The 14,203-nt window shown below is 40.8% G+C and overlaps 1 protein-coding gene across 1 annotated transcript; it reads left to right on the forward strand.

The window, feature by feature from the left end:
• Nucleotides 1-511: 511 nt before the first annotated feature.
• On the forward strand, nucleotides 512-13,965 carry LOC119655625 (GATOR complex protein WDR24). Its single transcript, XM_038061595.1, has 10 exons — nucleotides 512-727; nucleotides 817-1,258; nucleotides 1,335-1,446; nucleotides 6,725-6,813; nucleotides 6,874-7,194; nucleotides 7,252-7,336; nucleotides 7,388-7,543; nucleotides 7,596-8,054; nucleotides 8,125-8,310; nucleotides 13,308-13,965. Exons 1-10 carry the CDS (start codon nucleotides 622-624, stop codon nucleotides 13,662-13,664), a joined length of 2,313 nt encoding a protein of 770 aa, XP_037917523.1. The 5' UTR covers nucleotides 512-621; the 3' UTR covers nucleotides 13,665-13,965.
• The last annotated feature ends 238 nt before the right edge of the window (nucleotides 13,966-14,203 follow it).

The following is a 14,203-nucleotide window of genomic DNA, read 5'->3' on the forward strand; positions in this document are numbered from 1 at the left end:
TGAATTCATCACTTTTTTAACTCTACACTATTTCCTCAATTGGTGGAGGTGGATAAGTCCTTGGAGTATCGCAATTTGAAGTCTTCCACTTTCGAAAGCCTTCTCTTTTTCGTAATATGAGCAATACAAGTCCCGGTTGCTTAGGTTATCATAAAAGGCATCCGCATTCTTTAGAATTTAAAGAAACTATCCCCTATCAACTCCAAATATATAATTTTTTTCCAATTCTCCTAATTTCATTTCAAGTTTTACAATCTCCTTGCGAATGAATAAAACCTGAAAATCGTACACAAATTCCATTTCATTTATTTCAAGAAAAACTACATTCAACATACTCGATTTTTATAACCGGCATCAAGGAAGGTATTACCCTCCATCTTTGCGGTTACATAAATTAAACATTGTTTCCTCGAACCGGAAGTTTATATCTTAGATACTCTTGTCGCTGCCAATTCCCTAAACAATAATTTGACCCAATTAAATTCAGAAACAGCCTTAACTGCAATCTCCGGATGTTTTTGTTTACATCTTTCCAGCACCACCAAAACGTCATTTCGAGTGATATGAGTGCCAAGAGCCGATTGATTATACTTTGCGGTAAACAAAGTGCACAATAACAAAATGGCACAATCCTCAACGACTTGGATACGCATTTGCCAAGACGGGCATGCCAACGGGCTAGCTTTGAACAGAGATTGCACCCAAATCGCTGTTGCAGGCCGAAGCCGTGAGTATTTGTAAACACTATCCCGACTTTTATGCAGTCTCAATGCACACTTGATTCTTCCACTGATAAAAAAAACTTTGCGTTTGCAGTTTTGAAAATATTCTCGATCGAATACGATGGCTTCACCGAAGTTTGCAATATGCGCGGAGGGAAAAACCAAAACTTGAGCTATTCCTCAAACGACGTGGCATGGAGCACCCTCGATCATAACATCTTAGCGACGGCCGCCACGAACGGTGTAGTTTCGGTGTGGGATCTTTCGAAATTTGGACGGCAGAAACAATTACTCGTCTACAATGAACACGAACGCACCGCACATACAGTCACCTTCCACAGCAGTGAACCGAACTTGCTACTGTCGGGATCCCAGGATGGAACGATCAAGTGCTTCGACTTGCGTTTGGATAAGTCAGTGAATACGTACTTCAGCAACTCGGAGAGTGTTCGCGATGTGAAGTTCAGTCCACACTCAACAAACACATTTGCCGCCGTCTCGGAGAATGGAACAGTTCAATTGTGGGATATCAGAAAGTATGTAATTGTGTCTGGTTGGCTATTCGTTACGCTTATTGACCTCCGAAATGGAATATGTTTGGCTACTCCTCAGGTCTGACAAGTGCACGCTGCAATTCACCGCACATAGCGAACCAATATACACTTGTGATTGGCATCCGAATAAGAATTGGTTGGCCACCGGTAGTCGCGATAAACAAATCAAGGTAATTTAAAATTAATATTTCTTCACAATTAAGTGTTTCGTAAGAAAAAAATCGAAAAAATAAAACAAAAACATACCTGCTAGTGTATAGCGCATGGCGCGCCGAGCCCACCTGTTCTATGCCAGCAGTTGTAGCCAAGTACTTCCTCCTTCCTCCTGCCTATCTGACCAGATTCTAAAATGTACTGAAGGAGGGGGCAACTAGCTATAATACATTGGAAGCTGGCGCTTCAGATATGAAAGGTTTTGTGGGGAGGTTTGGGTGGACGAGCTAACAAATGCTCTGTCGTGTATTCTTGAATTTCAAAATGCACATCTCGACTAAAAATTCAAGTTCGGTTTTCCTTGGGCGCGAGTTCGTCATACAGAAATGCAAGTTCGGAACGAATTAGACGGTGGAATTAGCCTTTATTGGAAACCCAGCGAGGGTCTAATTGTTTGCATGTCAAACTTGGCAAGCAAATTGGAAGCGAATTTAGCGTGCCGAGTTATAGGCGCAAGCCTGGCTTGTCTAAGGACGTGTGAGCTTTTCTTGTGGAATTCACCTTCTTGAATGAAGCGGTTATATGTGTAGTTAATGAGTTACGGATATGTTTGTTATTGTTTCAGGTTTTGTGTAAAACAAACCGTGATTAAAATCGATTCACTGTCTGCATCTGTCCCACGTACTTTTCTCCAAAACGACTAAATCGACCCGAACGAAATTTGGTGGACAGATGGTAACTATGAAATCCCACGCGTACAGTGAGTGACATAAATTTAGGTGGGGTATAAAGGAGGCTCCGCTTACATCCAGAGAAGGGATTTAAACATTTTTTTACCGGATGTGGTCGTGTGGCTTATCAAATGAAAGGGTTAGTACTTCGTCAACTGAAATTGCGCTGTATCAGCTGACAGAGGTACTACGCAATGCCATAGAAACAAAAGAAATTGCACTGTGCCCGTTTTTGGATATCGAAGGAGCATTCGACAACACACCGCACACAGAAATACAAGATGCCCTGAGCCGCAAAGGAGTGTGAAACACCCTGGCATTCTGGATGGGCAAAATGCTAGAAAATAGGCAAATAGAAGTACCGACAGGTACAAATTCTATTGTCATGAACACCACTCAAGGCTGTTTACAGGGTGGGGTACTATCGCCGGTGATGTGGAGTATAGTAGTGGATGAACTCCTGGACCTGTTAACAAATACTAGAATAGAAGTCCAGGGTTACGCGGACAACATTGTTTTAATCTGTAGGGGCAAATATGAAGATACCCTTTGTGATGGAATCCAAACTGGACTAAGGGTTAATAGTGCCTGGTGCAGGAAGGTGGGACTGCGAATCCACCCAGCCAAAACCACCATAGTACCATTCACTAGGAGGCGTAAGCTTGATCACCTGAGAACTATAATATTACATGATATGGAGGTGAAACGAGAAACAGAGTTCAAATATTTGGGAATTACGCTATACCAAAAATTACTCTTGAAGACACATGTCGGAAAGCTACGAGGGCTCTGATGACTTGTAGATCCATACCAGGAAAAAATGCGGTTGCAGCCCGAAGATACTATTTTGGATATATACTGCAATAGTAAGGCCAATGATTGCTATGGAGCGGTAATCTGGGCAGAAAGAACCGAGCTCAGCACACAAGCCAGGGAATTACATAAGCTGCAAAGGATGGCTTGCGTGTGAGTCAGTGGGGCGATGAGGACATGCTCAACGGCATCCCTTGAAGTCCTTCTGGGATTAACCCCTCTCCATCTGCACAAACAGATGCAGGCAAGGAGGGAAATATTCAGGATGGCCGGTAGTATCAGTGAGGCGGGGAGCTGCCTAAATCGAAGGAATATTGATATTCTTTCTAGGTGGTATCCCAAATTACTGATACCAAGGGATAACATGACAACGAGGTTTCACTTCGATAAGAAGTTTGAAACACTTTGGAGTAATAAGGCACACTGGGAGAGCATGGCTGCGACATACGGCTTAAACCAGCAACTGATTACTTGGTACACTGACGGATCCCTTACAACAGAGAGAGCAGGTGCCAGTGTCATTGGTCCAAGGAAAATGTACCTTGAGTCAATGAGGAGGTACACTAGCATATTCCAGGCGGAAATGTACGCCGTAGACAAATGTGCCTCCGAACTAGTCAAAAAGGGAGCAGGGACGCCTTTACACGGGCCACAACCCTTCTGTGGAATCGGAAACGGTTTCATGACTAGGACTCTAAGAAATTAAGAGGAACGGTTGAGGGAACTATACTGGGCGGGCTTACCAGGGATGGAGCAGTCCAAGGTGCTTATTGGGGGATACGAACCCATGCGCACAAAGGCTTGCTTAAACCTCACCAAAAAGAACCTCCGGATCATAGTGGAAATTCTCACTGGTCATTGTCGGCTGAACTATCACCTAGGAAAGCTAGGGATATATACGGACACTGCCTGCAGGTTTTGTGAGGAGTATGACGAAACCTCTATACACGTCCTGGGACAGTGTCCGGCACTTGTGCAAAGTAGGTCGAGGCATCTGGGAGAATACTTAATACCAGATTCAAACCTGAAAGATCTGGAAGTAGGGAACATACTAAAATTCCTGACGGTTATAGGCCTGCTTGAGATACTATGATCAATAGGTACACTATAACCAGTAAAAGGGGCACAATAGTTCTTTAAGGAATAATAATAATAATATTCTTTAACAGAATAATGGCGCAACAATCCATATTCTATCAGGGCCTTGTGTGTTAAAGCACTTCATTGAATAGTTTAAAGGTACACTACAGTACACTGTAGGAGGCAATGTGGTCAGCATTGCGTTCGCCCCTGTTATTACCGTGATTTGACTTAGATACTCATTGAGAGATGAGTCGACTGGTATCCGAACATCCAGTCACGACAACATATCCATCTGCCACCATTGAGATTTGAACCGCGATCTTCCGCTACGACTGCTCAGCGCTCTCACTACTCGAACCATTCGGACGCGATCAGTTTGCGAAATTAATATTAGTTTTGACGTGAATTGTAAAGTGCGCGAGTAAGCAGTCAAAATATCATCACCATCAACGGCGAAACAACCGGTATCCTGCCTGCCTTAATAAGGAACATCCCGGTTTTGCGCGGAGGTCCACCAATTCGATATCCCTAAAAGCTGTCTGGCGTCCTGACCTACGCCATCGCTCCATCTTAAGCAAGGTCTGCCTCGTCTTCTTTTTCTACCATAGATATTGCGCTTATAGACTTTCCGGGTGGGATCATCCTCATTCATACGGATTAAGTGACCCGCCCACCGTAACCTATTGAATCGGATTTTATCCACAACCGGACGGTCATGATATCGCTCATAAATTTTGTCGTTATGTAGGCTACGGAATCGTCCATCCTGATGTAGGGGGCCAAAAATTCTTCGGAGGATTCTTCTCTCGAACGCAGTCAAGAGTTCGCAATTCTTCTTGCTAAGAACCCAAGTCAAGGCAAAATCATTGTCTTATACAGCTTACTGTAGCTCTTAAGCTTTGACCCTATGGTGAGACGTTTCGAGCAGAACACTAGTATCCGCTGCACAATTGAGTTTTGGAGAACTGATAGTTCCGAAGACATAAGAATTCAATAAATAACTGACGCTTTAACTATGCAATGTAAAATGATTGCCTCCGCCCAACGCCCATGGTGCAGGCACCATGGGAAAATTCTCACAGGGATCAGTCCTGAAGTCCTCATTTGTGGCTTCAGTTGCTTCGAACACATAATCTTTAGAATAAGCATGATCGGAATTTTCTGACTGGAATTTTGCCAGTTCGACGTTATTTTCTACGCGATATCTTTATGATTGAAGCAACCAGTTAGAGACATACATATTTTTGCATATATGCATATTTCGCAACTATCTTATTGTTTATATATACGATCTGTATCAAGAAGTCCAATTCAGATGAAAACATTGGTCTGATTCAAGCGCAGACTTTGAAACAGGCATTTAGCTTAAGCAGAAATTTGTCTGACATAAATACAGACATTTGTCTTTCTGATGTCTGAAACAGGCACAGACATTTGTCTGGCTGTTGCCTAAGTCAGACAGAGGTATTTGCCTAAATCAGACATAAGTTAATTGTAAGTTTTGAATATATATATCTTGCAAGTACACCAGGCAATATTCGTGCTGTGTAGTTCGCAGTGAAGTCAAATCTGTCTTGTCATTCCCAGTGGGCGGTAACCTTAATTTGGATATAGTTCGGCTGGGCGAAGGTATGCCGTATTCCGAAATGCCAGTCCTTTGTCTAATCGCCACCTGATTTCGCATTAGTTCGGCATGTTGAACTGTACTTTCATTATTATCATCACACTTAATGCTTGCAAATGATAAACCTACAACAGTGGGATACCACAGAACGAGCCGACCCCCCTTTGTGAACGGGACAAAGGCTGAAGAAAAAGGAGAGTGCGATAACATAGAAACGAATACAAACACCTATGACCAAGCAGGATTCGAACCCGGGACAACCAGATCGAGAGGCTAATTTGCAACCAACTCAACAATAGCACCGATTGGCACCCACCTCGGTTCTAGCTAAGGCTGCTGTTCTTTGACATTAACGCAGCAAACCTCACTAGGAAAGAAACCTGGAAATCTAAACATTGAAAACACATGATAATAATAGAAGATTCACTTATACTCGACACAAAACTCTGCCACTTGCTGTATATAACGGGTCTCTTGGACCATACATTCTCGCCAAATAAATAATGAACTTAGCTTTGTTCGAATAAATTGGATGTGACAGGCAAAGAACCTTTAAAAACAAACTCTCAAATACTGCTTTTAATAGATGAAATGAAAATGGTGAAAACTACATGGAATTTGCGTTGAAAGTGACAACAAGAAGAGTTGCATTCTTTTTTAAAACAAAGAACATGATTAAAAATCATCGAAAAGAAAATGAAAAAAAAATCGAAATATTAGTAGGTAGGTAACAAGTATCCTCTTATGGGTGGGTTCCAGTATTATTCTAGCTATTATCTCTGCAAATTCCTCTGCAGGTCTTATAATTGACGAAAATGATAGTAAAAATAAACTACCACAATCTGAGTAGAATTCTAAATTAAATGTAAAAGGCAGAGCCTTCTATCTTTCAGAAGAAAAATGAAACTGTAGGACCAATGCGAGATTCTAATAAACCAAAAAAGTGTACATTCCGCTATTTAACTAGATATAAAATCAAATAAACTGCAAATAATTGTTAAGATGTCAGTAATAGAAAGTTTATTTTTATTCGCAACAATAAAGGTTTGGAACATGGAGGGAAAAGCTTCTTCTGAGTACACAATACATACAATTGCAGCAGTGGGGCGGGTCAAATGGCGGCCCGATAGATTGTAAATTTTCACATTTTAGACGATCAAGTTCCGTAAAAGAGCTAACATTCTCATTTTCAGACATCACATTGCGAGCTGTGCGGTAGTTGTTGATTATAGTATACACATTTGGGATATTCGCAGACCATTTATCCCATTTGCATCATTTAACGAGCACACAAACATAACAACAGGTATAGCGTGGAAAGGGTCAGACCCGCATGTCCTCCTGTCTGCCAGTAAAGACTCAACCATCTTTAAACACGCGTTCAAGGATGCAACCTATCCAGTCTTAAAGGCAAATCCACAAGGTGCCAGTTTGAACTGCAAAGGAGAACTGCTTTACGCTTACAAAATTAAGCCTGTTACAATGACCCAATCTACTTCTAGGAACAATCTTATGTAATTATTTATTTTCCTTTCCCCTGCAAAATAATTCACATTGACAAAATTTTGCAGGTCCCAGAAAAGCAAAGCACCAGTGGAAAAGGATCAATTTCATCTAGCACAATCGCAGCTGTATGCTTTCACAATGCACCCATTGGTAATTTATTGTTCTAAATATTTATTCGCATTTAAACATTTGTTAACATAGAATACAGCCTACGGAGGAGATAGCAATAAACCCATAATGCTGAAGGATTTTGAATGCTTCATTGGCTGCGCCAAGGAATATATCCTGAATGGCAAGAAACTATCTGACATATGCGAGCATAATGCTTCGATTTCCAAGAAGTATGGAAAACACAGCGTAAGATTCTTAATATTTTCGATAAAACTGTTGTTCAGATTGTAATTCTCAGGCGGCTATTTTGTGGAACTACATGAAAGCCATATACGGTTCTTTGCATTTAAAAACGAATAAAATCGATGCAAGAACAACGCTATCTAGTCAATCTCATTTAATAAACAATCGTCGATTGACACAAGTTCAGAATACAAGAGACAATGCCGAAAACCAAAAAAATGAAGGCGAAGAAAGCGATTTAGAGGGAAATCCAAATGATGATCTGAAGCTTCTTGACTTTCTTAGTCCGAAAAGTGGCCAACAAAAACCTTGCTTCAACGTCGCAGAACCATTGATATTTGAAAAATCACAAATTACATTTGAAAATGTGAAATGTTTAAGAGATGGATTCTTATATGTTGGCCCGCATGATTTCACGAAAGACTGGTCGATACCCGAGACGGCACTGCACAACTTGCAAGCTGCCCGTCCACAGCCAGAAATAAGTGCCGAGCAAAGGCAAGAACCGTCGCCGGTAAGTTTTTGTGCTCTAGGGAAATCTTTTATAAACTAATTTATAGTTTTCCTGGATTGTCGTTATTTAGCCACCCGATCCACCGAGCACTCTGAAAATAAATGTTGTTCCAACAATACCCATGTGGGAGCCTCACCGGGTAATGGCAGACTGTCTAACTCTACAGGCAGATGTAGGGGACATTCAAACGTCTCTATCGATATTGATAGCCATGAATGAAAGCCGATCCAATCTACCCATTGAAGATGTTGTCTACGTAAGTACTTTCATACATACATAAATACATACACATATTTACAGCCTCGACGACACCATTTGTAACTTACCTCTAATTCGAAGATTCTATAATTTATAAAAATTTTGAAATGTTCATCAGGATTGAAAACATTAACTGCCATTAACTGAATGTTTCACAAACACCCAATTTTTATGCGCTGACATGCTGATTTTTTTCTAAAATGTCGATGTGCATATTCACATCCATATACCTCTCAATGAATACCACATTTTCCGCGCTGTCAGCCCTGTAACAGCCACTCCACAATAGCACACACTCGAATAAGCAGCAAGAATTTTTCAAACATCAATCGACACATCTAACTTAATTAATCGCCAACATTGACATTTCGGTGGCAAGTAATATTCAGATCCTATTTTCAAAATCTATCGATATAACAACAAGGTTTTTTTTTTGGAATAAAGTAGAGCCTATTTCAGCTTACAAAAACTGTTCCGCTCGAAACGTCTCACCATAGGGTCAAAGCTCTTACTGTACAAGGCAATGATCCTGCCAGTCCTCATGTATTCCTCGGAGACTTGGGTTCTTAGCAAGAAAAAACTCTTGGCCGTGTTCGAGAGAAGAATCCCCCGAAGAATTTTTGGCCCCCGTCATGAGGATGGACGATTCCATAGCCTACATAACGACGAAATATATGACCGTCAGGTTGTCGATAAAATTCGGCTCAATAGGTTATGGTGGGCGGGTCACTTAATCCGTATGGATGAGGATGATCCAGCCCGGAAAGTCTATAAGGGCAATATCTATGGTAAAAAAAGAAGACGAGGCAGACCCTGCTTAAGATGGAGCGATGGGGAAGGTCAGGACGCCAAACAACTTTAAGGGATATCGAATTGGTGGACCTCGACGCAAAACCAGGATGATTGGAGTTCCTTATTAAGGGAGGCCTAGACCGGATGCCGGTTGTTGAGCCGTTGATGATGAAAGTAGACGGCTTCGCAGGATTCCTCAACCAGGCACTTTTCAGGTCGTGATCTCGGTTACCGCCTGAAGATTATTGAGAACTGGGAACTGGTCTTGCTACCCTTGAATTGTATCTGATTTCCATCTCTGTGATTATTTATCCCCTCCTTTCACTCCTTAGCTTTTATTTTAACAGCTATCAACAGTGTTGTCAGAAACCAAAAAAAAAATACTATCAAAGATTGTGACAGGAAGGTATTGAATGGTAATTTATTATCCGCATACTTATACGATTACCACAGCCAACTATGTGGAGAATAGCTGATCAACCACTTCTACCCGCCATCGCTGCCAATTTCCGGTAATATGTGGATTTTTGCAGCTTCCACCGTCTTGTAAGTCTCAAAGACAGAGCTTGCCATAAGGTCAACTGGCCCGAAATGTACGAGCAATCAGATTGACCATATTGTGATCAGTAGTAGATTTAGAGTTGTCTTCCTATTTGTGTAACAATAAATGCGAAGCGTCAAAAGGGATCATCATCTAATAGTCGTTTGCCTTCGCTGTGTGTTGCGTCTACCGTTTATTACAGGATTGGAGATCTGTGACCCTCCCAATTTAACATCGATCGCTTGGATAATCCAGCTGGCGCTTGACAGTGGGAGAACTACCTTGCTAATCAGATGACAGATACTTTGAGCAATCCATAAGAGGAAAAGAGACTGAGTGCTCTGTTGATTGCGACAGATAGTGGCGAGCGCGACGCACTCGAACTGAGTTACCGTGTGGTTAGGGAAACACAGATAATCATGATTTCGTAATCATATATCGCATCTCGAATGAACTTACATGTGTCCGCGAATCTTTCTATGCTTCTGTGAGGAACTTTAACGGCCCACTTCTCATTCGCGATGATGGGCCGCTGAAGGTGCAGAAGGAGCGCTTGACAATCCTTCTCAACCGTATCAAATCCGGTGAAGCTCCGCCTCTTCTCGATTAAATAGCTAGCCGCCTTATCATACGGTGTTGGACTGCTCCTCCAAATAGAAGTGAAGCCGTCTCAACCAACAATGCAGGCAAATGTCTCCCGGCAGAACTATTCATCACTTCTCATGTAGTTACTGCAGAGCTACTACTTTCACATATACGGGAATCCGAAATCTTTCCCAGACAGTGGAAGAAGGAGATCGTTAAGATTTCGAAAAGAGGTCACCCGTCTTGAGTGCAGCAATTACGTGCTCCTTGTCGTCACAAAGATAACAGCTAAAATAATCCTGGAACAAATCAAAGTACATATCAAAAGCTTAAACTACAATGAGCAGACTGGTTTTGGTTTGTACCCTCCTGAACTGGCCACGTCAGCACTTTGCAGATCAGTTTGGAAAAGTGCCCGGAATTCAGAACTCGATTTCATTTGCACCACAGCGATTTAGAGAAGGCTTCCGACAGCGTAAATAGGGAGTATATCTGGAGTGGCTACGTAGAAGCAGCAAGCAAAGTCAGAATCAAGGTAAATACTAGGAAAACGTAGTTTGTCAGTTTGGTTGGTCATCGTACTCTTCATATTTGCATTAATGAGCAGAACATCGAAGGCGTTTGTATGTCTAGGTAGCTTGTTTCTACCGACGGCAGAAAGAAAGTGAACAACGCTATAAGTTGGGAACTGCAAGCTTTTATCAATCCATGTTTGCATCGTGCCATCGGGATATGTTGACATTAGACAATAACAAATGAATGAGATACATACGGGAGAAATATGTGTGATAAGAAGGCGGAAGTGGCATGGCAATGCAAGTTATGCCATATAATGGAACCCACCATCCCAAAATGGATAACGCATGGCCCGCCGTAAAATTTCACGCCACGAACCGATGACGATGGCGTAGCGGTGTGGTTGACACGTCATGTGGCGTCAACCATGAGCGCAGAGCTATCCTAAAATTCTGAAAAAAAGTTGGTCCACCAGATCCTAAATGCACCTCCACTAAATTATCATAGTAACGGTCGCTTGAATAAATCCGCGCTGGCCAGTAATGTGAAACGGTTCTGAAAGATACTTCAGCGCCTCACACATCAGTCAAAAATTCGCGTGTCATATTACGGGATGCAATTCACATTTGCATCAAGGCCTCTGGATATTGGGGAATCGTAAAAATTTGAAGCGAACAATTCACGAGCACGAATACTGAAATTAATGGATAATAAATTCAAAAATTATTAGATGCCCCTTGTAAAAGTATGTGAATTTTACCTGGACCTCAGGGAAGAGGACCTGAAACAAAGAAAAATTGATTTATGATAATGCATCAGTGAAATCCCAGAGCAAAATATTAACTACAATAGGTAATTTCGATATGTGCTTCTGAGTGAAACAACTTGGGCAAACATTTTGCTATTAACTTTAATGAAATAAAAGAAATTTAACGAAACATCAATTAATGAAAATAACATAGGTCTTAAATAAAAATATGTTCAGCTGGTTTCAAAATAGCCTGCCTCATCGGCGATAGTCAAGTTCAAACGTAATTTGAAATCCCAGGGCAACCGGTCTCCCTCCCGGCGTCGCCGAGCTGTTGTGACGTTTTGCACAATCCACTGCCTCTAAAATCGACCACATGCTGTAGTTGACCTGGTTGAGATACGCCGGCCATTCCTTCGACGTAATGAAATTTCGAAAAGTTAGCCTTTAAACATTATCGAGACAGTTTTGATCTATCTATAAGAGCGAGCAACTGAATCAGCTTCTCATAGCCAGGAATAAGGCTCAAGGAGAATGTCTATAAATATTAGGCCTCAGATTCCAAGGTAGAGCGGGGACCCTATATGCTGCACTTATTTTTTACTTAAGGCAACATCGAATGAAGATGTGATCAGTCGTAGATCCTCAATCGCGAAATTGAGTTTTCGAATTTTAAGGCTTCGCACGATCTCACCATTTTCCCAATTTTAGCTTCATACCCGTTTTACATATCTTTTCGCGATTACATTATATGTGTGGGTTTCATATCAATCCTGTTCTGGATTCCAAATGTATCATGAAATTCAGACATGCAAATTTTCTCAATAGTTTAGGGGCTGTAGTGTCTAACTGTTAGTCTCACATTCCCGAGTCTGACTAGCATCTCTCGACGGCATGCTACATTAAGGAGTTTGCTGGCCTACGTTGCCATATTCCATATTTCTTTTTTAAATTGTTAATGCTGATGTTTTTTCAACAATTGCATATCCCGTTTTAATAAAGTGTGGACAAGGAGGCATTATTAAAATAGATTTACTGACTGTCTACCTTTCATACGTGATTTCCTCGGAAAAGTGAATGGCATTGTCTTACGTTATGCCCAGGATGGGATTTTCACACACGCAGAGTGCGTGTAAGTTATTTCGCCATATTATTTAGTTATCCTTATAGAAACCCATATTTATTTACTTTTTGTGCAATTTGCATAATACTAACTAAGGAAGTACATTTTTCATTAATTATGGGCTAGCCGAATCGTTTATTACCAGCAAAAATGAAAAGATTAAATATGGGATTGACATTTTATCAACGATCCAATTCGATCTGTTGAGGTTTTCTATGAAATATTCAATGGTAAAACTCCGTTGATCGATTTCATCAACATCATCATCAACACTGGTTTTCATACTGTTGTAGTTTACCGTCATTTTTCTATCGCACTTTGAAATTCAGATACTCTGATGGTCTCAAACATTCCAGGTACATCTCGTAAAATGCGGATCATATTCCAACTTAACTGTTGGCAAAATATCTCAGTTCCGGGGCGATCTGCAATACCATTTCTTAGTCTCTCTGTTTTTCTCCTAATTTGAAAGTGTTTGTTATTTATTCCCCTTTCTTCTGATAACAACATATTGTCTGCATATGGGTAACAAAATAAAAAAAAAATAGTTTTCATTCAAATTTGTTGCTATTAATCACCTTTTCCTTCTCGCATCCGTATTCGAAAGTCTATCCCGCTTTCGGTACTAGCACCAAATAATTTCTCAGCAATTTGGCAAGATAACCAATAGACTTCTATGACTTTTTCCAGGAAAATTGGTTTCATTCTTACGTTGAACAACTTCATAATCATCAACTCTGGAATGAAGCAACGAGAATTATCAATTTATCGTGGATTCGTTCTGCCCGAGAAGTAAATCAACAGTCCACGACTGTGCATACGAACTGCGGGGAATGTGGTCGACCTCTAGTCGGATCAGTAGGATGGTATTGTGGTAAATGTAAATCAGCAGAAACATCCAAATGTAGCGTTTGCCACCTAGTAGTACGTGGATTGTATGCATGGTGTCAGGGATGCTCGCATGGTGGACATTTAGAACATATGAAACAGTGGTTTGCTAATCGAAAGAACTGTCCAAAGTGTGGGCATCTTTGCGAATACGAATAATGCTTTAGTGATCGCTAGTGGTTCCAAATTTATATATATGCCTTATTTTTCAAATCAGATTGTATATAAAACGAATTAATGTAATATAGACAATTAATTTCATTATTTACACACATTTTTATAATAATTACTAAAAGTCAAATAAAAATATTTTATGTATTGGAAATGAATAGAAATTTGGTTTGCAGTTCCAATTGTAAACTTCGTCGTTGAAGTGCCGTAAACTGTTAACTCCAATGTGAGATCTATCTAGGTTATATTCAATATTGTACACGGTGAAGATAGCCCCCTCGAATAAAGCGTGATATAATCTAGGATCAAAAACTTCCTTCCGCCATTATTTTTACGAGGAAAGAACAGCAATTTGCATAATCATTTCTATTGACTAACATTGTTCTGTATTTGTTTGGAAGGTGGATTCTCAGATTATTCATGGAGTGTCATGAGAATATGCTGGTTCTATTCGAACCCACTGGATTCTTCGGAGTCTCGTAAAGTACATTGATTTTCTCCGTAGAGTTGTCAGATCTCCCATCAGA

This window comes from Hermetia illucens, chromosome 4, assembly GCF_905115235.1.
Source record: "Hermetia illucens chromosome 4, iHerIll2.2.curated.20191125, whole genome shotgun sequence".
NCBI classification, from domain to species: domain Eukaryota; kingdom Metazoa; phylum Arthropoda; class Insecta; order Diptera; family Stratiomyidae; genus Hermetia; species Hermetia illucens.